The sequence below is a fragment of the Tachyglossus aculeatus genome, chromosome 22, assembly GCF_015852505.1.
Source record: "Tachyglossus aculeatus isolate mTacAcu1 chromosome 22, mTacAcu1.pri, whole genome shotgun sequence".
Lineage (NCBI taxonomy): Eukaryota > Metazoa > Chordata > Mammalia > Monotremata > Tachyglossidae > Tachyglossus > Tachyglossus aculeatus.
Window position 1 is genome coordinate 54,857,552 of NC_052087.1, and position 24,709 is coordinate 54,882,260.

General features: G+C 50.2%; 1 protein-coding gene across 1 annotated transcript in view; it reads right to left on the bottom strand.

Moving 5' to 3' along the window:
• MUC6 (mucin 6, oligomeric mucus/gel-forming) overlaps nucleotides 1–24,709 on the bottom strand; it is a 64,600-nt gene that overhangs the window by 10,129 nt on the left and 29,762 nt on the right. Inside the window, exons 16-25 of the mRNA XM_038765381.1 lie at nucleotides 23,565–23,659; nucleotides 21,480–21,612; nucleotides 19,773–20,022; nucleotides 16,769–16,821; nucleotides 14,539–14,648; nucleotides 13,389–13,540; nucleotides 12,540–12,681; nucleotides 5,909–6,019; nucleotides 5,026–5,211; nucleotides 2,893–3,132 (exon numbers count right to left, since the gene is read on the bottom strand). Coding sequence (XP_038621309.1) covers nucleotides 2,893–3,132; nucleotides 5,026–5,211; nucleotides 5,909–6,019; nucleotides 12,540–12,681; nucleotides 13,389–13,540; nucleotides 14,539–14,648; nucleotides 16,769–16,821; nucleotides 19,773–20,022; nucleotides 21,480–21,612; nucleotides 23,565–23,659 — 1,472 coding nt within the window. The remainder of the gene's footprint in view (nucleotides 1–2,892; nucleotides 3,133–5,025; nucleotides 5,212–5,908; nucleotides 6,020–12,539; nucleotides 12,682–13,388; nucleotides 13,541–14,538; nucleotides 14,649–16,768; nucleotides 16,822–19,772; nucleotides 20,023–21,479; nucleotides 21,613–23,564; nucleotides 23,660–24,709) is intronic.

Here is a 24,709-nt window from a genome sequence, read left to right on the forward strand (position 1 = left end):
TGCCAAGCACTGTTCTAAGTGCTGGGGTAGATACAAGGTAATCAGGTTGTCCCACGTAGGGCTAACAGTCTTAATACCTGTTTTAAAGATGAGGTGACTGAAGTACAGTGAAGTTAAGTGACTAACCCAAGGTCACACAGCAGACAAGTGGTGGAGCCAGGATTAGACTGTGAGCCCCCTCACTGTGGAACAACCTCATCACCTTGTAACCTCCCCAGTGCTTAGAACAGTGCCTTGCACATAGTAAGCGCTTAATAAATGCCATTATTATTATTATTATTATAAACCACGAGCTCTGACTCCCAAGTCTGGGCTCTTTCCACTAAGCCATGCTGTTTCTCATAACCTCCTTGAGGGTAGAGAGCCTGTCTACTAACTGTATTGTACTCCCCCAAGCATTCAGTGCAGTGCACTGCACATAGTAGTCTGAGTGCTCCTTGAGGTTGGGGTTATATCTACTGAATCTATTGGACCCTCCCAAACACTCAGTTCATTGCTCTGCACACAGTAAACTGTAAACTCCTTGAGGACAAGGATTGCATCTATTGAGCCTATCATACTCTCCCAAGCTCTCAGTACAGTACTCTGTGCACATTAGACCATAAGCTCCTTGAGGGCAGTAATCTTCTCTACTAATGCACTGCATTCTCCCAAGTGTTCAGTACAGTGGCCAGCTCTGCCCCTCAAACCTGTTGTGGACTGTGTGGCTGTTCTGGTCATCAGCCATGTGTCCATATGTCCTGGGTGTCTTCAGCTGAGGTAGAGACACCAATTAGTCCCAACCCTGCCCCCCTCAATTCAATTCAATCGTATTTATTGAGCATTTACTGTGTGCGGGGCACTGTACTAAACGCTTGGGAGAGTAAAATACAACAGTAAACAGACACATTCCCTGCCCGCAACAAGCCCTTCTGGGGTAGAGGGTCTGTGGACAGCCCAGGAAAGGTCCCGGGGAGGGGGCTATGCTGGAGTTCAGTTGGTCACTTAATGGTATTTACCGAGCACCTGCTATAATAATAATGGCATTTATTAAGCCCTTACTATGTGCAAAGCACTGTTCTAAGTGCTGAGGAGGTTACAAGGTGATCAGGTTGTCCCTCGTGGGGCTCACAGTCTTAATCCCCATTTTACAGATGGGGCAACTGAGGCACAGAGAAGTTAAGTGACTTGCCCAAAGTCACCCAGCTGACAAGTGGTGGAGCCAGGATTTGAACCCATGACCTCTGACTCCAAAGCCCGGGCTCTTTCCTACTGAGCCACACTGCTTCTCGCCTGCTGATTGTCAAACACTGTACTAAGCGCTTGGGAGGGAACAGCAGCAGCCGGACACACAGTCTTGGTTAATCTAGAAGGCCACAGCCCAGGCCCCACTCCCCTCTCCTTAAAATCGCCTGTTTCCGCCCTCCCCCACTTGCCGATGTCATCTTTAGCCCCTTGCTATCATTCCTGCCCTTTCATCTCCAAACATGCAGCCCCCAGACCCTAAACTGGATCCTTTTGGATCCTGCAGCCCCTCTGGCTCCTGCTTGACTCCCTGAATGGATGGTAGGGGTGGGGTACTGGTGCAGGGGGGCATGGGGTGGGGATGTTGTGGGGTCCTGGCTGGGCAGCATGAGGAATTTGGAGGCCAAGTCGAACTGGGAGGCATGGGTGGGAGCTGAGGTTTGGATGGGGGGTGGTGGGTTCTGTGGTTTGGGGGCCTAGGGTCCAGGGTTTGGGATCTGGGGGCCTGGGGATCCAATGAGCTGGGGGTCTGGGGCTTGGGGGTCTTAGGTTTAGTGGCTAGAGCCCAGGCCCGGGAGTCAGAAGGACCTGGGTTCTAATCCCAGCTCCACCACGTGTCTGCTGGGGGACCTTGAGCAAGTCGCTTCACTTCTCTGGGCCTCAGTTACCTCATCTGTAAAATGGGGATTTGGAGTGTGAGCCCCTCGTGGGACAGGGACCGTGTCCAACCAGATTAACTTGTGTCTATCCCAGTGTTTTGAACTGTGCTTGGCACATAGTAAGTGCTTAATAAGTGCCATAATTATTATTATTTGGGGGTCCAGAGTTCTGGGGATCTAGTGTCCTGGTGGTCCCCAATCTGGGGGTCTGGGGTTTGGGGTGTGGGGATATCAGACTCAAGGATCTGGGATTTTGGGGGATCCAGCAATCTCGGGGTCTGGGGTTCAGGGTTTGGGGGAACAGGGGTCTGGGGATCTAGTGAACTGATGGTCCTCATATCCCTGGTCCCCAGGGGGTCTGAGGTTTGGGGACCTGGGGCTCTGGGAATCCAGCATTCTAGGGGGCTGGGAGCTGGAGTTTCCATGGTCCAGGCCCCAAGTGTCCAAGAGCCTGGGTATCTGGCAATTTGGAAGTCTGGGATTCCAGTTGTCTGGGGTTCAGGGGTACAGGGGTCTCAGTAACCAGCGAACTGGGAGTCTGGAAGTCTGCGGATCCAGTGATCTGGAGGTCCTGGGATCACTGGGTTCTGGGTCTGGAGTTTGGGGGTAAGAGGTTCAGGGGTCTGGGGCTCTGGAGATCCAGTGATCTGGGGGTCTGGGATTCTAGAGGTCCTGGGTTCTGAGGTCCAGGATATCTGGGGTTCTGATGATTTGGGAGTCTGGGACTTTTGGGTCTGGGGGTCCGGAGAATCCAGTGATCTGGAGGTCCTCAGACCCCAGCCCCCAATCTGATGGTCCGGGGCCTGGAGTTCGGGGATATGGGGTTCAGGGGTCTGGGACTCTGGAGATCAAGCAACCTGGGGGTCTGGGGGTCGGGGGTCTGGGGTCCATGTTCTGGGGTCTGGGATTCCAGGGGATGGGGACTCAGGGGTCCAGGGGAGGTCCAGGGAATCTGGGGTTCTGGTGATTCAGGGGTCCAGGGGTCTGAAGTTTCTGGGGGTGTCCGCACCTTGCTGTGGCAGGCAGAGAAGGTGTGGCTGTTGATGATAGCACACTTCTTCTCGGCCCAGGCCTTGCGGTAGGGGTTCTGGCTGCAGGGGTCCAGCACGAAGCTGACGTCTCCGCAGAGAGGGTTCTCCTTCCACGAGTTGACGAACTCCAGCTCGTTGGATGCCACGTACTTGCTGCGTGTCTCGTAATCGTCTCTCATGTTCCCATTGTAGTTTCCACACAGGCCGCACAGGGGGCCCTGGATACCATCCCAGGAGATGCCAGGCCAGAGCTCAGTTACCCCACCAGCCCAGTGCCCATCAACCCTGTGCCCATCACTTCTATGTCTACCAGCCCCACGCCCTCAACTCTGTACCCATCAGCTCTGGACCTGTCACGCCAGCCCCATGCCCATTAACTCTGTGCCCTCCACCCCATCCCTTTCCACCCTGTACCCGCCAGCCCTGTGTCCATCAGCTCTGAGCCCTCCAGTCATCCCCGTGCCCATTAACCCCGTGCCTATGAGCTCTACACCTGCCAGTCCCACGCCCTCAACTCTGTGGCAGTCAGCTCTGGATCTGCCAGTCAGTCCCATGCTCATCAACTCTGTGCCCACCAGCCCTGTGCCCATCCACCCTGTGTTGGCCAGTCAGCCCCGTAACCATCAATTCTATGCCCACCAACCCCATGCCCATCCATTCTCTGCCCACCAACTCTGAGCCCACCAGCCCCATATCCATAACTTCTGTGCCCACCAGCCCCATACCTAACAAATCTATGTCCATCAACCCTGTGCCCACCTGCCCTGTGCCCATAATGTCTGAGATTTCTGTGCCCACCAGCCCTGGTCATATGCAATGACCTCGCAGTTTTGGGACAGGAAGTTCGGGACAACTGATAGAGCTTTAGTTTGGGACTTGGTGACCCCGACACTAGTCCAGTTGCCCCCACACCAGCATCGAAGAAGGTGGAGGGGTGAGGGAGAGGAGGAAGAGGAAGAGAAGGTGGAAGAGGAGGCAAGAGAACAAGGAACAGGGGACAAAAGGAGGAAGAGAAATAATAATCATAATTGTGATATTTTTTAAGGGCTCACTATGCTGGGGTGCTGGGATGGATACAAGAACATTGGGTTAGACACAGTCCCTTTCCTGCATGGGGCTCATAATCTCAACCCCCATTTTACATATGAGGTAACTGAGGCCCGGAGAAGTGAAGTGGCTTGCCCAAGGTTACACAGCAGAAAAACAGCAGAGCCGGGGTTAGAACCTATGACCTTCCGATTCCTGGGCCCAGGCTCTCTCCACTATGTCACGCTGCTTCTCAGAGGACAGGAGGGAGGGAAAGGACAGGGGGAGAAAGGTGGGGAAGGAGGAGGAAGAGGAAGAGGAAGAGAAGGACCCAGAGAATAAGAACAGGGGAGAAAAGGAGGAAGAGAAAGAGGACAGGAGAGAAGGGAAGGACAGGGGTAGAAAGGAAAGGAGGAAGAGGAAGAAATAAGAGAAGCAGCATGACTTAGGGGAAAGAGCAGAGCTTGGGAGTCAGAGATCGTGGGTTCTAATCCCGGCCCTGCCACTTATCAGCTGTGTGACTTTGGGCAAGTCACTTCACTTCTCTGTGCCTCAGTTACGTCAGTTGTAAAATGGGAATGAAAACTATGAGCCCCACGGGGGGCAACCTGATTACCTTGTATCAACCCCAGGGCATAGAACAGTGTTTTGCACTTAGTAAGCACTTAACAAATACCATCATTATTAAATAAGGGAGGGAAAGGATGGAAAGGAAGAAAAGGACAGGGGGAGAAAGGTCCTGAAGAGGAGAAGGAGGAGGAACCAGAGAACAAGAACAGGGGAGGAAGGGAGGAAGAGAAAGAGGACAGGAGGGAGGGGAAGGACAGGGGGAGAAAGGAGAGGAGGAAGAGGAAGAAATAAAGGAGGGATAGGACAGAAAGGATGAAAAGACAGGAGGAGAAAGGTCATGAAGAAGAGGAGGAGGAAACAGAGAACAAGAACAGGGGAGAAAGAAGAGAAGAGGAGAAGCAGAAGCCAGATAAAAGAATGGGGAGAAAAGGAGGATGAGAAAGAGGGCAGGAGGAAGGGAAAGGACGGGGGGGGGGGGGGGGGAGGCCAGGAGGAGGAGGAGGCGGTGGAGGTACCTGGGACCCCCGGAAGATCTTGATGAAGACGTTCATGTGCTTGTTCCAGACGAGGGTCATGTTGAACTTCCCGGGGATGACGATGTCGAACATGAGGTGCAGGGCGTTCTTCCTCACCTGGAGCTGCACCTGGGGGTTCTCCCCGGACATGGTGTACGTGGCATCCGACAGCACCACCGACAGGCCCTGCGGGGACCCAGGATGCACCATCGGCCCTCCCACCCTCCGGGTCCCCCAGGCCTGGCCGATCACGATGCCGAGTTGGCACTGGGCAGCCACGAAGAGCAGAGAGTGAATATCACTGAGCTTAGCAGCAGCTGCATCATGGAAGGGCAGCAAGTCCACGGTGGGTCACTGGGAGAGGAGAGTCAGGGATGGAGAAGGGAGAGTGAGGAGGGTTGGATGGTCTGTGCTGGGTCAGTTGGGAGAGTCGGGGATGGAGAGGGAAGAGTCAGGGGTGTTGGATGGTCCGTGCTGGATCACTAGGAAGAATCTGGGATGGAGAGAGGAGAGTCAGAGATGTAGGATAGTCCATGCTGGGTCACTGGGGCAAATCAGGGATGTTTACTGTCCATCCCTGGCCATGAGAAGGGAGGTCAGGAGGGGAGGACCTGCACACTGTCCTTCTGGGCCCCCGCTGTCCTGTCAGAGACCGAACCCTGGGCTGGGGGCAGGGGCTGCGGTAGGTGGGGTGACCCAGCACACTTCTCTTCCAGTCCTGGAATCACCTCCTGTGTTTTCTCTCCATTGACAGTCCGGGACACCCCCAGGACATCCCAGGACAGCCCGGTTCACCTTTCAGTTCTCCGGCCCCTGAGAGAAAACCCATCTGTCCCCCCGCCCCAGCTCTCTCCCTCCCCCAGCGGGCCACCCCCATCCTCACGCCAAGGTTGATCTTGATGGCCCGGGAGCAGGTGACCCCCGACTTCCCACAGATGACGTTCTCCGTTACGATCTTGAAGTTGGAGTGGGAGTGGTTGAGGCTGCATCCATCCTGAGGGTGAGAAGTCATTCAGTTAATCGGTAGTATTTATCGAGCGCTTAATGTGTACAGAACGCTGTATTAAGTGCTTGGGAGAGAACCATAGAACAGTCACATTCCCGGCCCAAAATGAGCTTACAGTCCAGAGAGGGAGACAAACATTAATAGAAATTAATAAATGACAGATATGGACATAAGTGGTGTGGGGCTTGGAGGGGGGATGAATGAAGGGAGCGAGTGAGGGTGACGCAGAAGGGAGTGGAAGAAGAGGAAAGGAGGACTTAGGGAAGGCCTCTTGGAAGAAATGGGCCTTCAGTAAGGCTTTGAAGCGGGGGAGAGTCATTGTTGGATTTGAGGAGGGAGGGCATTCCAGGCCAGAGGCAGGGCATTGGCGAGAGGTCAGCGGTGAGATAGACGAGATCGAGGTATAGTGAGTAGGTTGGCATTACGGGAGCAAAGTGTGTGGGCTGGGCTGGAGTAGGAGAGCAGCCAGGTGAGGTAGAAGGAGGCAAGATCGTTGAGTGCTTTAAATGATGAGGAGTTTCTGTTTGATGTGAAGGTGGCTGGGCAATCATTGCAGTTTCCTGTGTAGCGGTGTGGCTCAGTGGAAAGAGCCCGGGCTTGGGAGTCAGAGGTCATGGGTTCTAATCCCGGCTCTGCCACATGTCTGCTGTGTGACCTTCGGTAAGTCACTTAACTTCTCTGAACACTGTACTAAGCGTTTGGGAAGCACAAGTTGGCAACATATAAAGACGGTCCCTACCCAGCAACGGGCTCACAGTCTAGAAGGGGGAGACAGACAACAAAACAAAACATGTAGATGGGTGATGATGATGGTATTTGCTAAATCTGAGGTGAGGGCGGGGGCATCAGTCTCAGAGCAGGGACTAGACTGTAAACTCATTGGAGGCAGGGAATGTGTCTGTTTATTAAACTCTCCCAAGTGTTTAGTAGAGAAGCAGCATGGCTCATCTGTAAAATGGGGATTAAGACCTGTGAGCCCCATGTGGGACAACCTGATCACCTTGTATCCCCCCCCAGTGCTTAGAACAGTGCTTTGCACAGAGTAAGCGCTTAACAAATGCCACCATTATTTTATTTTTTTTAAGCCAGTCCAGCAGGGAGCCAGGAGGAAGGAGGAGGAAAGGGTGATGGGAGGAGGGTTGGGGTTAAGGTTGCTGGGGCAGGGGGGACAGCCCTCTGGAATCTGGAAACAGCAGACGGGGGGCCCTCCAGTCTGGGGGTCCGGATAATAATAATTGTGGTATTTATTAAGGGCTTACTATGTGCCAGGCACTGTACTAAGCACTGGGATGGATACAAGCAAGTTGGGTTGGACACACATTGGGCTCTCAGTGTCAATCCCCATTTTTAAAATGAGGTAACTGAGGCAGAGAGGTGAGGTGACTTGCCCAAGGTCACCCAGCAGACACGTGGGATTAGAATCTATGGCCTTCTGAGTCCCAGGCCTGAGCTCTAGCCACTACACTGGGGGAACAACTTTCTACGGGGTTGGGTACCACTAAAGGAACCTCTCAGCAGAGTGTTCTGAAGGCGCTCAGCACAGTGCTCTGCACACAGTCTTGGAGGCTGTGATGTCTGTCTTCCTCTCCCTGTGGCATCGGCAAACCCTTCTGTAACAGGGCTGCGGCCTGCACAGTGTGAGACAGAGTCCCCCACCACCTTCAAAAGGCCCTCGTCCACCCCAGTCCCCATGCCCGGATATGCCCCCAGTGCCTGGCAGACTGGGCCCCTGGGCAGTCCCCTGTGGTCCTCAGGCCTTCCCTATAGTCCCCTGTGACTTCCTCTCTGCTCTCCTGTGATCCCCTCTGTGGTCATGTGACCTATCCTGTGCCTGTTATCCCCTATGCTCTCCTGTGGTCATCTGTGCTCCTCTGTAATAATAATAATAATATTATTATTATTGCAATAATATATTATTAATTAATATTAATAATATTAATAATGATGTACTGCATCAGCTTCATCTCCAATCTCCCATTCTCCTGTCTCTCCCCACTTCAGTCCATACTTCATGCCACTGCCCAGATCGTCTTTGTGCAGAGATGCTCTGGGCATGTTACTTCCCTCCTCAAGGATCTCCAGTGGCTACCAATCAACCTATGCATCAGGCAAAAACTCCTCACCCTGGGCTTCAAGGCTGTCCATCCATCCCCTCGCCCCCTCCTACCTCACCTCCCTTCTCTCCTTCTCCAGCCCAGCCCGCACCCTCCGCTCCTCCGCCGCTAATCTCCTCACCGTACCTCGTTCTCGCCTGTCCCACCATCGACCCCCGGCCCACGTCATCCCCCTGTCCTGGAATGCCCTCCCTCCGTACATCCACCAAACTAGCTCTCTTCCTCCCTTCAAAGCCCTACTGAGAGCTCACCTCCTCCAGAAGGCCTTCCCAGACTGAGTCCCCTCCTTCCTCTCCCCCTCCTCCCCCTCCCCATCCCCCCGCCTCACTTCCTTCCCCTCCTCACAGACCTGAATATATGTATATATATATTTGTATGTATTTATTACTCTATTTATTTTATTTGTACATATTTATTCTATTTATTTTATTTTGTTAATATGTTTTGTTTTGTTCTCTGTCTCCCCCTTCTAGACTGTGAGCCCACTGTTGGGTAGGGACCGTCTCTATATGTTGCCAACTTGTACTTCCCAAGCGCTTAGTACAGTGCTCTGCACACAGTAAGTGCTCAATAAATACGACTGAATGAATGAATGAATGTGCCAAGCACTGTTCTAATCGCTGGGGTAGAAGCAAGGTAATCAGGTTGTCCCATGTGGGGCTCACCATCTTAATCCCCATTTTACAGATGAGGTAACTGAGGCATAGAGAAGTTAAGTGACTTGCCCAAAGTCACACAGCTGATGAGTGGCGGAGCCGGGATTAGAACCCATGACCTCTGTCTCCCAAGCCTGTGATCTTTTCACTAAACCATGCTCCTTCTCTACTAAACACTTGGGAAAGTTCAGTAAACAGACACATTCCCTGCCTCCAATGAGTTTACAGTCTATTCCCGGCTCTGAGCCTGATGCCCCCGCCCTCACCTCAGATTTAACAAATACCATCATCATCTCCCATCTACATGTTTTGTTTTGTTGTCTGTCTCCCCCTTCTAGACTGTGAGCCCGTTGCTGGGTAGGGACCGTCTCTATATGTTGCCAACTTGTGCTTCCCAAACGCTTAGTACAGTGCTCTGCACACAGTAAGCGCTCAGTAAATACGATTGAATGGATGGATGAATGTATCAGAATAAGCAGATACGTTCCATGCCCCTAATAAGCTTATAGACACATGAATCCCTAGACGTAATCAGGTTGCCAATTTGTACTTCCCAAGCGCTTAGTACAGTGCTCTGCACACAGTAAGCGCTCAGTAAATACGATTGAATGGATGAATGAATGAATCAGAATAAGCAGATACGTTCCATGCCCCTAATAAGCTTATAGACACATGAATCCCTAGACCTAATCAGGCTGCCAGCTTGTACTTCCCAAGCGCTTAGTACAGTGCTCTGCGCACAGTAAGCACTCAATAAATATGATTGATTGATTGATTAATTGATTGATTGCCTCCACTCCCTTATGTCCACAAGAGAGGCAGCTTGGCCTGGTGGAAAGGGCTTAGGCTTGGGAGTCAGAGGACCTGGGTTCTAATCCTGGCTCCACCACTTGTCTGCCGGCTGACCTTGGACAAATCACTTCACTTCTCTGGGCCTCAGTTTCCTCAGTTCCATACAGGTTCCAAATTACCTGTATATATGTTTGTACATATTTATTACTCTATTTATTTATTTATTTTACTTGTACGTATCTATTCTATTCATTATTTTGTTAATATGTTTGGTTTGGTTCTCTGTCTCCCCCTTCTAGACTGTGAGCCCACTGTTGGGTAGGGACTGTCTCTATATGTTGCCAACTTGTACTTCCCAAGCGCTTAGTACAGTGCTCTGCACACAGTAAGTGCTCAATAAATACGATTGATTGATTGATTGATTGATAAGGAAGCCAAAATCCAGAGCCCGCCAACATTTTCTCACTCTGCCCACCTACCTACGAAGGTCAGAATGACCGTGCTGCCCCTGTGGCCCCCTGTGGTCCCCCGTGTTGTCCTTTGTGCTCTCATGTGGTCTCCTGTGATCTCTTGTGCTCTCCTGTGGTCCTCTGGGAATCCCCTGTGGTCTCTGTGCTCCCCTGTGTTGTCTCCTGTGCTCTCATGTGGTCTCTTGTGCTCTCCTGTGTCATTCCCAGACTGAGCCCCTTCCTTCCTCTCCCCCTCGACCCCCTCTCCATCCCCCCCATCTTACCTCCTTCCCTTCCCCACAGCACCTGTATATATGTATATATGTTTGTACATATTTATTACTCTATTTATTTATTTATTTTACTTGTACATATCTATTCTATTTATTTTGTTAGTATGTTTGGTTTTGTCCTCTGTCTCCCCCTTTTAGACTGTGAGCCCAATGTTGGGTAGGGACTGTCTCTATATGTTGCCAATTTGTACTTCCCAAGCGCTTAGTACAGTGCTCTGCACATAGTAAGTGCTCAATAAATGTGATTGATTGATTGATTGATTCCCTATGCTCTTCTGTAGTCCTCCGTGCTCCCCTGTGGTACTTTGTGCTTTTCTGTGATCCCCTGTGGTCCCCTGTGTGTCATATCTCCTGCTTTCCTGTGGGCCTCTGGGTCATCATCCCCTGCGCTTTCCTGTAATTCTCTGTGCTCTCCTATGGTCCCCTGGGCTCTCCTGTACTCTCCTGTGTCATCCCCATGCTGCTTCTCACAAGCAGCATGGCTCAGTGGAAAGAGCACGGGCTTGGGAGTCAGAGGTCATGGGTTCGAATCGTGGCTCCGCCACTTGTCAGCTGTGTGACCTTGGGCAAGCCACTTAACTTCTCTGGGCCTCAGGTACCTCATCTGTAAAATGGGGATCAAGACTGTGAGACCCACATGGGACAACCTGATTACCTTGTATCTACTCCAGTGCTCAGGACAGTGCTTGGCACATAGTAAACACTCAACAAATACCCTAACAATTATTATTGTCCTCTGTGCTCTCCTGTGATCCTCCGTGCTCCCCTTGGGTCCCTGTTCTCTCCTGTATCATCCTTTGTGCTTTCCTGGGGTCCTCAATGCTCCCCCGTTGTCTCCAGTGTCATCTCCAGTGGCTGCCTTTCAACCTACGCATCAAGCAAAAACTCCTCACTCTGGGCTTCAAGGCTGTCCATCACCTCTCTCCCTCCTACTTCACCTCTCTTCTCTCCTTCTCCAGCCCAGCCCGCACCCTCTGCTCCTCTGTCGCTGCTAACCTCCTCACTGTACCTTGTTCTCACCTGTCCCGCCACTGACCCCCGGCCCACGTCCTTCCCCTGGCCTGGAATGCCCTCGCTCCGCACATCCACCAAGCTAGCTCTCTTCCTCCCTTCAAAGCCCTACTGAGAGCTCACCTCCTCCAAGAGGCCTTCCCAGATTGAGCCCCATTTTTCCTCTCCTCCTCCCCATCCCCCCTGCCCTACCTCCTGCCCCTCCCCACAGCACCTGTATATAAATATGTTTGTACAGATTTATTACTCCATTTATTTTACTTGTACATATTTACTATTCTATTTATTTTGTTAATGATGTGCATTTAGCTTTAATTCTACTTGTTCTGACAACTTGACACCTGTCCACATGTTCTGTTTCGTTGTCTGTCTCCCCCTTCTAGATTGCGAGCCTGTTGTTGGGTAGGGACCGTCTCTATATCTCCTGTGCTCTCCTGAAGCAGCGTGGCTCAGTGAGAAGCAGCGTGGCTCAGTGGAAAGAGTACGGGCTTTGGAGTCAGAGGGCATGGGTTCGAATCCCAGCTCTGTCACATGTCTGCTGTGTGACCTTGGGCAAATCACTTAACTTCTCAGAGCCTCAGTTACCTCATCTGTTAAATGAGGATGATGATTGTGAGCCCCATGCGGGACAGCCTGATCACCTTGTATCCCCCCAGCACTTAGAACAGTGCTTTTCACATAGTAAGTGCTTAACAAATGCCATTATTATTATTATTATATGTTGCCAACTTGTACTTCCCAAGCGCTTAGTACAATGCTCTGCACACAGTAAGCGCTCAATAAATATGATTGAATGAATGAATGAATGAATAAATCTCTAGACTGTGAGCCCTTTGTGGGCAGGAATATGTCTGTTTGTTTTTATAATATACTCTCCCAAGCGCTTGGTACAGTGCTTTGCATGCAGTAAGCGCTCAATAAGTACAATTGAACGAATGAATGAATCTCCTGTGCTCTCCTCTGGTTGCCTGTGCTCTCCTATGGTCTCCCTTGGGGTGCCCCTGTGGTCCCCTAAGTATGCCCTTGTAGGGTTCCCTTTGCAGTTTTCTCTTCTGGGGTCCCCCCGTGATCCCTTTGTGGGTTCTTGTAGGGTTTCCTGTGCAGTGCCCTGTGCTCTCCCGTGGTCCCCCGTGCAGTGCCCAGTAACGGGGGCATGAGGCGGTGGGGGATGGCGCGCAGCCCGGGGGCGTTACCGTGGCCAGGATGTACTCGCAGTTGCCGTCGAACACGAAGCGCTGCCCGTCAAACGTGGTTACGTGGCCTTCCCCGTACAGCGAGCACGTGGACGAGCACGTGGCCTTCTTGTGGCATCTCCACTTGCCCCTCACACAGGTGCTGCGGAGGGAGGGGGTGGCGGGGGGGGGTGGGGTGAGGGTCAGGGTTTAGGGGAAGAGAGAAGAAGGGTGAGAGTCTTCCCTGACATGGTCACACAGGATCCCGCCAGCACCAGTACACCTGAGTCCGGGACGATTCACTTCTGGAGGAGGGGCTGGGCAGGGTGGGGCCGGGAGGGGATTCATTAATTCAATCATATTTATTGAGCACATACTGGGTGCGGAGCAATGTAATAATAATAATAATAACGATGGCATTTATTAAGCGCTTACTACGTGCAAAGCACTGTTCTAAGCGCTGGGGAGGTTACAAGGTGATCAGGTTGTCCCACGGGGGGCTCACAGTCTTATTCCCCATTTTACAGATGAGGTCACTGAGGCCCAGAGGAGTGAAGTGACTTGCCCAAACTCACACAGCTGACAATTGGCGGAGCAGGGATTTGAACCCACGACCTCTGACTCCCAAGCCCGTGCTCTTTCCACAGAGCCACGCTGCTTCTCTATACTAATGTGCTAAGTGCTCGGGAGAGAGGACAATTTAACAATGTAGCAGATACATTTCCCTACCCGCAACAAGCTTACAGTCTAGAAGGGGAGACAGATGTTAATAGAAATAAGTAAATGGCAGATATGGGCAGATCTCCCGCCCTGGCCGGTGGTCAGCAGAGCAGGCCGAGGGAGGGGATCGGGGGGCAGAGGGGGCCTTACCAGGTCTTACACTCGCTGTGGATCTCGGCCCCCCGGGCGTAGGAGACGCCCCCGAACTCACAGGGGCAGTCCTCGGGGGCTACGCACTCGCCCTCCAGGTTCTCGTACAGCCCGCCGGCGCAGACGCAGCCTGACTCGCACCTGGTGGGGACCTGGAAAGCCGGTGATGCCGGTGGTTGTGGGGCGCCGGTGGTGGTGGTGGGCTTCCCCTACCAGTTGCCGCCATATATCTCCACCAGCCCCCCACTCTCTCCAACATTGGTGGGGCGGGGGGGCTCGGCTTGGAGATCACGGCATACTAGGGGGCCCACTTAATGGTTCTACACAACACCGTGGATCAGTCAATCGTATTTATTGAACGCTTACTGTATGCAGAGCACTGCACTAAGCACTTGGAGAGGGCAATAGAACAATATAACAATATGTCAGTCCAGGTCTACACTGAGGTGATGGTCAGTCAATCAAATTTCTTGAGTGTTTACTATGTGCAGAACACTGTACCAAGCGCTTGAGGGAGGACGTTATAAGACACAACATAGAAGACACATTCCCTGCCCTCAGTGAGCTTACAGTCTAGGCGGTCCAGTTCTAGACCATAGGACATGCAGGTCTAAAGTGCAGGACAGTCTAGTTCTCATCTTCTAGACTGTGAGCCCCGTTGTTGGGTAGGGACCGTCTCTATAGGTTGCCAACTTGTACTTCCCAAGCACTTAGTACAGTGCTCTGCACACAGTAAGCGCTCAATAAATATGATTAAATGAATGAATGAATCCGCTGGATGGCCTGGTTCTACACCGCAGAGATGGTTCAGTTCTAGGCCGAAGTATTGTCCATGTCTGCACCACAGACAGTCTGGTTGTCTACCATGGGTCAGTCTGGGTATACACCATAAGGGCCGGATGGTCCAGTGTCCAGCTAGTCTGCCCCAGTCTCAATCAATCAATCAATCGTATTTATTGAGCCTTACTGTGTGCAGAGCACTGTACTAAGCGCTTGGGATGTACAAGTATGGACACTGCACTGAACGAGGAGGCCGGCATCTTGGGACCCCCGGGAGTTGGGGGGTGGGTGCAACAGTTTGGGAGAGGAGGGGATGGGTTGGGGGTTGGGGGCTGTCTTGGGCTCGCCCCACCCCACCCCTGCCACTCACACAGTCCATCCCAGTGGCCAACATCTGGCAGGTAGGGGCGCAGGCAGCTCCGAACTTGGAGTCCGAGGACTGGGAACAGGACAAGTACTCCCTGGGGGGCTCGCAGGACTCTGCAGAGAAGGGACAAAGGGACAGAGAGCAAGGGTGAGGGCGCCCACCTTCAGCATAAACCTGTCCTCTAGACTGTAAGCGCCTTGAGGAGCAGCGTGGCTCAGTGGAAAGAGCCCGGGCTTTGGAGTCAGAGGTCATGGGTTCAAATCCCGGCTCTGCCAATTGTCAGCTGTGTGACTCTGAGCAAGTCACTTAACTTCTCTGCGCCTCAGATCCCTCATCTGTAAAATGGGGATTAAGACTGTGAGCCCCAGGGGGGACAACCTGATCACCTTGTGCTTAGAACATTGCTTTGCACCTAGGAATCAATCAATCAATGATATTTATTGAGCACTTACTGTGTGCAGAGCACTGTACTAAGCACTTGGGAAGTACAAGTTGGCAACATATAGAGACAGTCCCTACCCAACGGTGGGCTCACAGTCTAGAAGGGGGAGACAGAGAACAAAACCAAACATATTAACAAAATAAAATAAATAGAATAGATATGCACAAGTAAAATAAATAAATAAATAGAGTAATAAATATGTACAAACATATATACATATATACAGGAAGCACTTAATAAGTGCCATTATTATTATTATTGTGGGCAGGGAATGTGTCTTTTTATTGTTACAGTGGACTCTCCCAAGCGCTTAGTACAGTGCCTTGCACACGGTTGTAAGTGCTCATTAAATACAATTAAAGGAAAGGACTCAGCTCTAGGGAGGAGGAGGAGATCCAGCTCCGGAGCTTGGGGAAAATCACAGAAGAGAAGAAGGCTAAGTCCGTTTCTGGGGTTTGCAGCAGGCCAGAAGGGAGGTGGGGAAAGTCTGCTCCGGGGTTTGCAGCAGGCCGGAGGGGAGGAGGGTGAGATTCATTCATTCATTCATTCATTCGTTCATTCATTCGTATTTATTGAGCGCTTACTGTGTGCAGAACACTGGACTAAGCGCTTGGGAAATACAAGTTGGCAACATATAGAGACGGTCCCTACCTAACAGCAGGCTCACAGTCTAGAAGGGGGGAGACGGACAACAAAACAAAGCATATTAACAAAATAAATAGAATAGTAAATATGTACAAGTAAAATAAATACAGTAATGAATCTGTACAAACATATATACAGGTGCTGTGGGGAGGGGAAGGAGGTAAGGCGGGGGGGATGGGGAGGGGGAGTGGGAAGAGGAGGGAGGGGGCTCAGTGTGGGAAGGCCTCTTGGAGGAGGTGAGCTCTCAGTAGGGCTTTGAAGGGAGGAAGAGAGCTAGCTTGGTGGATGTGTGGAGGGGAGGGCATTCCATTTATTTATTTATTTATGTATTTATTTATTTTATTTGTACATATTTATTCTATTTATTTTATTTTGTTAATATGTTTTGTTTTGTTCTCTGTCTCCCCCTTCTAGACTGTGAGCCCACTGTTGGGTAGGGACCGTCTCTATATGTTGCCAACTTGGACTTCCCAAGCGCTTAGTACAGTGCTCTGCACACAGTAAGCGCTCAATAAATACGATTGAATGAATGAAATGAATGAAAATTCCAGGCCAGGGGGAGGACGTGGGATGTGCATGAGATGGGATAGGAGGATGGGAGGGGGAGGAGGAAGAAGAAGAAGCCGGTGATAATAATGATGGTGTTTGTTAAGCCTTTACTATGTGCCAAGCACTGTTCTAAGCGCTAATACAAGGCTATCAAGTTATCCCAGGTGGGGCTCACAGTCTTAATCCCCATTTTACAGATGAGGGAACTGAGGCCCAGAGAAGTGAAGTGACTTGCCCAAAGTCACACAGAGGACAAGTGGTCGAACCGGGATTAGAACCCAGATCCTTCTGACTCCCAGGTTCTAGAATAATAATAATAATAACGGTATTCGTTAAGCACCATGAGCAAAGCACTGTTCTAAATGCTGGGAGGTGATCAGGTTGTCCCACATGGGGCTTACAGTCTTAATCCCCGCTTTACAGATGAGGTAACTGAGGCACAGAGAAGTTAAGTGACTTGCCCAAAGTCACAGCTGACAAGCAGCATAGCCGGGATTGGAACCCATGACCTCTGACTCCCAAGCCCGGGCTCTTTCCACTGAGCCACGCTGCTTCTCCATCCACTCTCCTAGCTCTGTTCACTAGGCCGTGCTGTACCTGAGGGCTCCGGAGGTTTTCCTGTGCAGCTCAGCTTCCCGTTGACACAGTAGCTGGAAAACAGAGAAGCTTGTTAGCCAGTCCCAGCCGGCGTCGTCACTAAACCACCCTGGGCCTCGTTTTGCTCCTCTGTAAAATGGGGGTATGGGTCCCTGCTCTTCCTCCCTTAGACAGAGATTCCAGGGTGGGACAGGGACCCGGTCAGATCCGATTCTACTGGTAGAACTTGGGCCTGGAAATCAGAGGACTTGGGTTCTAATCCCAGCTCCCCCACTTGTCTGCTGGGTGACCTTGGACAAGTCACCTCACTCTTCATTCATTCATTCAATCCTATTAATTGAGCGCTTACTGTGTGCAGACTACTATACTCAGCGCTTGGAAAAATGCAATAGAGACAATCACTTCTCCCAGCCTCAGTTCCCTCATCTGTAAAATGGAATTGAGACTGTGAGCCCCATGAGGGACAGGGACTGTGTCTATCCTGATTAGTTTATATCTACCCCAGCGCTTAGTATAGTCTCTGGCATGTTGTAAGCATTTAACAATTACCTTAAAAAATGTATATCTCCCTACTCCTCAAGACCCTCCAGTGGTTGCCCATCCACCTCTAAATCAAACAGAAACTCCTTCTCACCATCATAAGCTTGCTGTGGGCAGGGAATGTGTCTGTTTATTGTTGTAATGTGCTCTCCCAAGCGCTTAGTACAGTGCTCTGCACACAGTAAGCGCTCAATAAATACGATTGCATGGATGAATAGTAAACCAGGAGCTCCCTGAGGGCAGTGATCATGTGTACTAAAGGTCTCATTCTCTCCAAAGCGCTCAGTGCAGTGCTCTGCACAGAATAAATACGCTTGCTTGATCTGATGTCAGATAGGACAAAGATCCCCTGCCCCCCGACTCTGGGAGAGGGGTGGTCCGCAGCAGCTTCCCATCATGTAACTTTGGGAGGGGTCTTCGGCAGGCCTGCCACCTGCTCTGTATTCATCAATCATCAATTGTATTTATTGAGCGCTTACTGTGTGCAGAGCACTGTACTAAGCGCTTGGGAAGTACAAGTTGGCAACACATATTTTATTGACCCTGATGGGATGGGGAGGATCCCAGCCCCCCTCTCTGAGCCCCCTTTCCCCCTTCTCCCCCTCCCCATCCCCCCACCTTACCTCCTTCTCCTCCCCACATCACCTGTATATATGTATATATGTTTGTACGCATTTATTACTCTATTTTATTTGTACAGATTTATTCTATTTATTTTATTTTGTTAATATGTTTTGTTTTGTTGTCTGTCTCCCCCTTCTAGACTGTGAGTCCGCTGTTGGGTAGGGACCGGCTCTATATGTTGCTAACTTGGACTTTCCAAGCGCTTAGTACAGTGCTCTGCACACAGTAAGCGCTCAATAAATACAATTGAATGAATGAATGAATGTATATATGCTTGTACGTATTACTCTATTTTATTTGTATATATTCATTCTATTTATTTTATTTTGTTAATATGTTTTGTTTTGTTGTCTGTCTCCCCCTTCTAGACTGTGAGCCTGCTGTTGGGTAGGGACCGTCTCTATATGCTGCTCACTTGTACTTCCCAAGCGCTTAGTCCAGTGCTCTTCACACAGTAAGTGCTCAATAAATACGATTGAATGAATGAATGAATGTATATATGTTTGTACGTATTTATTACTCTATTTTATTTGTACAGATTTATTCTATTTATTTTATTTTGTTAATATGTTTTGTTTTGTTGTCTGTCTCCCCCTTCTAGACTGTGAGCCTGCTGTTGGGTAGGGACCGTCTCTATATGCTGCTCACTTGTACTTCCCAAGTGCTTAGTCCAGTGCTCTTCACACAGTAAGCGCTCAATAAATACGATTGAATGAATGAATGAATGTATATATGTTTGTACGTATTTATTACTCTATTTTATTTGTACATATTTATTCTATTTATTTTATTTTGTTAATATGTTTTGTTTTGTTGTCTGTCTCCCCCTTCTAAACTGTGAGCCGGCTGTTGGGTAGGGACCGTCTCTATATGTTGCTAACTTGTACTTCCCAAGCGCTTAGTAAACTGCTCTGCACACAGTAAGCGCTCAATAAATACGATTGATTGAATGAATGAATGTATATGTTTGTACGTATTTATTACTCTATTTTATTTGTACAGTGCTCTGCAAACAGTAAGCGCTCAATAAATATGATTGATGATGATGATGATGATTTGTACATATTTATTCTATTTATTTTATTTTGTTAATATGTTTTGTTTTGTTGTCTGTCTCCCCCTTCTAGACTGTGAGCCCGCTGTTGGGTAGGGACCGTCTCTATATGTTGCTAACTTGTACTTCCCAAGCGCTTAGTAAACTGACAGTAAGCGCTCAATAAATACGATTGATTGAATGAATGAATGTATATGTTTGTATGTATTTATTACTCTATTTTATTTGTACAGTGCTCTGCACACAGTAAGCGCTCAATAAATACGATTGATGATGATGATGATGATTTGTACATATTTATTCTATTTATTTTATTTTGTTAATATGTTTTGTTTTGTTGTCTGTCTCCCGCTTCTAGACTGTGAGCCCGCTGTTGGGTAGGGACCGTCTCTATATGTTGCTAACTTGTACTTATTACTCTATTTTACTCTATTTTAAAGTGAATGATGGGTTAATATGTTTTGTTTTGTCGTCTGTCTCCCCCTTCTAGACTGTGAGCCCGCTGTTGGGTAGGGACCGTCTCTATATGTTGCTAACTTGTACTTATTACTCTATTTTACTCTATTTTAAAGTGAATGATGGGTTAATATGTTTTGTTGTCTGTCTCCTCCTTCTAGACTGTGAGCCCGCTGTTGGGTAGGGACCGTCTCTATATGTTGCTAACTTGTACTTCCCAAGCGCTTAGTCCAGTGCTCTGCACACAGTAAGCGCTCAATAAATACGATTGAATGAAATGAATGAATGAATGAGTGGGGGTGGGTGGTCCCTGGGGGTGGGGGCTCTTACCAGGTGATGCCGCTGATGACGGTGGACTGGTCAGCGAGGATGATTTTCCGGTCATCCAGGAAGCAGGGGCAGTGAGCGCGACGGACGCAGCGAGCCCGATGGTCCAGGAAGGTGCCCTCGGGACAGTTGCAGCCGTCCACCGGGACGTCGCTGGGGTGGCACTCAAGGTCGGGCGCCGAGAGGGACAGGCATGTCCGCCCGCAGGCCTCGCTCTGGTAGCTGAACGTCTGGTTGCCCGAGCAGGGCACGGCTGTGGGGGCAATCGGGTCATGGGGGCATGGGGGAGTGACCTCCCTCGCCCCCCATCCCATCCCCTCAGCTACCCTCATCCCTGGAACCCATGGGGCCGGGAACCCCAACCCGCAAAAGGAAGCAGCACGGCCTGGCACACAGAGCCCGGGCCTGGGAAACAGTTGGACCTGGGTTCTCATCCTGGCTCCGCCACCTGCCCGCTGTGTTGTATTTATTGTAGTATTAAGCGCTTACCGTGTGCCAGGCACTGTACTACGTGCTGGGCTGGATACGAGCTAATCAGGTTGGACACAGTCCCTGTCCCACGTGGGGCTCACAGTCTTCATTCCCATTTTCCAGATCAATCAATCAATCAATCGATCGTATTTATTGAGCGCTTACTGTGTGCAGAGCACTGTACTAAGCGCTTGGGAAGTACAAATTGGCAACATATAGAGACAGTCCCTACCCAACAGTGGGCTCACAGTCTAAGATAAGGGAACTAAGGCCCAGAGAAGTGAAGTGACTTGCCCTAGATCACACAGCAGACAAGTGGTGGAGCTGGGATTAGAACCCATAACCTTCTGACTCCCAGGCTCCGGGTTCTAGCCTCCATGCTGTGCTGCTTCTCTGAGCTTGCTCTGTGACCTTGGTTAAGTCATTTCAGTTCTCTGGGCCCCGTTCTGTCATCTGCAGAATGGGTATTCGTTCCCTTCTCTCCCTCCCCAGTAGACTGGGAGTCCCGTGTGGGACAGGAACCGTATCCACCTTGATGATCTCGGCTCCACCAGGTCACTTAGCACAGTGCTTGGCATATAGTAAGCACTTAGTACATGCCACAATTATTATTAATGATATTTGTTAAGTGCTTACTATGTGCCAGGCACTGTTCTAAGCACTGGGGTAGATACCTGCTCATCAGGTTGGACACAATCCACATCCCACATGGGGCTCACAGTTTTCACCCCCATTTGAAGCAGCATGGCTCAGTGGAAAAGATCCTGGGCTTTGGAGTCAGAGGTAATGGGTTCAAATCTCGGCTCCGCCAACTGTCAGCTCTGTGACTTCGGGCAAGTCACTTCACTTCTCTGGGCCTCTGTTCCCTCATCTGGAAAATGGGGATGAAGACAGTGAGCCCAACGTGGGACAACCTGGTCACCTTGTAACCTCCCCAGCGCTTAGAACAGTGCTTTGCACATAGTAAGCACTTAATAAATGCCATTATTATTATTATTATTTTCCAGATGAGAGAACTGAGGCACTGAGAAATGAAGTGATTTGGCCGAGGTCTCATAGCAGACAAATGGCGGAGCTGAGATTGGAACCCAGGTCCTTAGTCGGGGGGTGGCCCCGGCAGCAGGGAGAGAGAAACTGGGAGGACTTACTGTCCTCTTGCCAGGAAGGGTCCCCAGGGGAGGCAGGGGTTGGGGCAGGGAAGGATGGGGGGAGCGGAGAACCCAGGCCGGGGAAACTTACTACAGTTGTCTACACTGTCCCTCCATCCTGTGAGGATGAGTCCCATGGCAGCACACGCCCTCGCGTAGGAGCCCAGAGCTGCACAAATGTGTGGGAACGTCTCCTCGTAGTTACAGGCTTGGTAGATGCATCTCTGCAGGCAAAGCCCCTCCCCGTTAGACCGGGGGTCCCGGAGGAGTCTCGGCCCCGGCCTCCGGCTCGACACCCGGGACCTTGGCCGAGTCACTTCATTTTTAAAAATTTTAATGGTATCTGCTAGACTCATTACGGGCAGGGAACGTGTCTGCTAATTCTGTCGTACTCTCCGCCCAAACGCTTAATACAGTGCTTTTAGACTGTGAGCCCACTGTTGGGTAGGGACTGTCTCTATATGTTGCCAGCTTGTACTTCCCAAGCGCTTAGTACAGTGCTCTGCACATAGTAAGCGCTCAATAAATACGATTGATGATGATGATGCTTTGCACATAGTAACCACTCAATGGATACCATTAATTGATTGACTGAGCACTTACTATAATAATAATTATTATTATTATGGTATTTGTTAAGCACTTACCGTGTGCTAAGTGCTATGTGGCAAGTGCTGTTCTAAGCACTGGATAAATACAAGTCAGTCAGGTTGGTTACAGTCCCTGTTCCACACAGGGCTCACAGTCTAGGTAGGACGGAGAACTGATATCGAATCTCCATTTTAGAAGAGGGGAAACTGAGGAACACAGAAGGGAAGTGACTTTCCCAAGGTCACACAGTAGACAAGTGGAGGAGCTGGGATTAGAACCCAGGTCCTCTGACTCCCGGTAGGCCATGCTGCTTCTTCTCTCGTGGCTTCATTCATATATTCAATTGTATTTATTGAGCGCTTACTGTGTGCAGAGCACTGTACTAAGCACTCGGAAAGTACAATTCAGCAACAAATAGAGACAATCCCTACCCGGCATCGAGCTCACTGTCTTCACTTCTCTGGGCCTCAGTTTCCTCATCTGTAAAGTGAGGATTTGATCCCTGTTCTCCCTCCTATTCATTCATTCAATCGTATTTATTGAGTGCTTACTGTGTTCAGGGCACTATACTAAGCGCTTGGGAACTCCTACTTAGACTGAGAGCCCCATGGGGAATGGGGCTGGGTCTGACCTAATGATCTTGGATCTGTCATGTTTTTCTTAGAGCAGGGAAAGTGGTGTCCATGGGGGTAGGAAGAGGAGAAGCGATGGGAGGAGTCCTCCCAAAATTAACTGGGAGTCTTTTGCATGCATCAGTTGGGCGAGTGCAAGAGAAGAATTCCTCCTCTTTCTCCCCTCTTGTCCTCTTCCTTGGATTTACTCCTTTTTATTTCTCCTGGTCCTCCTTTTTGCTAGACTGAATTCTCATATGACCCAGCCCCCCATTTTGTAGTTGTGAAAATTATGTTCAAGGTGGGGCAATTATGTGAGAATTTTCGATCTCTCCATTTTCATAATTTAATTTTCATATGACCCATGTAGTAGCCCCACCCCTCCATTTTGGAGTTCCAAAAATTATGCCCGAAGTGGGGCAATTATGTGAGTGAATATGTATCCTCGCCCGTTCTACATTTCTACATCCATCTGCTGTCAGCCTAGTTGGGCCTGGTTTTAGAAGACAATAATAATAATAATAATGGCATTTGTTAAGCGCTTACTATGTGCAAAGCACAGTTCTATGTGCTGAATGACAGTCCAGGCAGTGAGATCCCATCTACACATAGTAAGTGCTTAAAAAATGCCATCATTATTATTATTATTATTATTCATTCATTCATTCAATCTTATTTATTGAGCGCTTACTGTGTGCAGAGCACTGTACTAAGTGCTTGGGAAGTCCAAGTCGGCAACATAGAGAGACAGTCCCTATCCAACTACGGGCTCACAGTCTAGTAGGGGGAGACAGACAACAAAACCAAACCTGTAGACAAGTGTCAAAATAATCAGAACAGATAGAATTATAGCTATTATCTACATGGATCCCTCCTCAGGGGAAGTCTAGAAGCCGCCTCTACCCCGGAACCTCCCTGAGCTCCTCCCCATCATGGAAGCTGTGCAGTGGGAGGGATTAGGGTGGGATTCCTACCTTGTAGAAGGGCGTTGGGTTCACCACTGAGTGGCACTTCTCGAACACAGACCCCTTCCTCAGGAGAGCAGAGCAGTGGGTCTCGGCGCACATTTCTGGGCGAGAGGGAGTGGTGTGGGTCCATTGGGTCCAAGGGGAGGGAGGGGGGTGGTGGGCTTGGTCAGTCCTTATTTAAGGGGGCCTCTGGGGTTGGGGGGGTGTCTGGGCACAGGGGAGCAAGGACCCGTGTTGGTGGGGGGTTGCACTGAGCAGCCTCGACCACCCTCAGACCCCGGACTCTTCCTAAGAAAGAGGGGTCTTGTGTTCCGGGGGGCTGGGGATGGGAGAAAGGTCATGCCCGCAGATGCTTCATTCATTCAATCATATTTATTGAGTGCTTACTGAGTGCACAGCACTGTACTAAGCGCTTGGGAGGGCGCAACATAACAATAAACAGACACATTCCCTGCCCACTGTGGTCAGGGAGGTGGTCCCCGGCTGGCTTCTTGTCCAGTTTTACGCAGGAGAAGCGCTGGGTGTCCATTTTAATTAATTGATTCATTCATTCAATCATATTTTTCAAGCGCTTATGGTGTGCAGAGCACTGTACTAAGCACTTGGGAGAATACAGAAGAACAACAAACAGACACATTCCCTGCCCACAACGAGCTGACGGTCTAGAGGAGGAGTCAGACATTAATAGAAATAAATACGTGAGAGATATAGACATAAGTGCTGTGTGGCTGGGAGCGGGGATGAATATAGGGAGCCAGTCAGGGTGATGCAGAAGGGAGTGGGAGAAGAGGAAAAGAGGATTTAGTCAGGGAATCAATCAATCAATCAATCATATTTATTGAGCGCTTACTGTGTGCAGAGCACTGTACTAAGCGCTTGGGAAGTACAAGTTGACAACATGTAGAGACGGTCCCTACCCAACAGTGGGCTCACAGTCTAGAAGGGGGAGACCGTGGACCTTGTGGTTACCAGCTTCCCCCCGGGGGCCAAGTGTCTCGTCTCGGGAATTGGCACCCGCGATCCCGGGAATCAAAAGCCGGACGTTTGGGAGTGAATGCGGGTGATGGGAGACAGCCCAGGGACACACTCCGGGGACTCCTGCCAGCCGTTCCGCCTGACGTCATTGTGTCATGTCACACACTGGCCCGTAT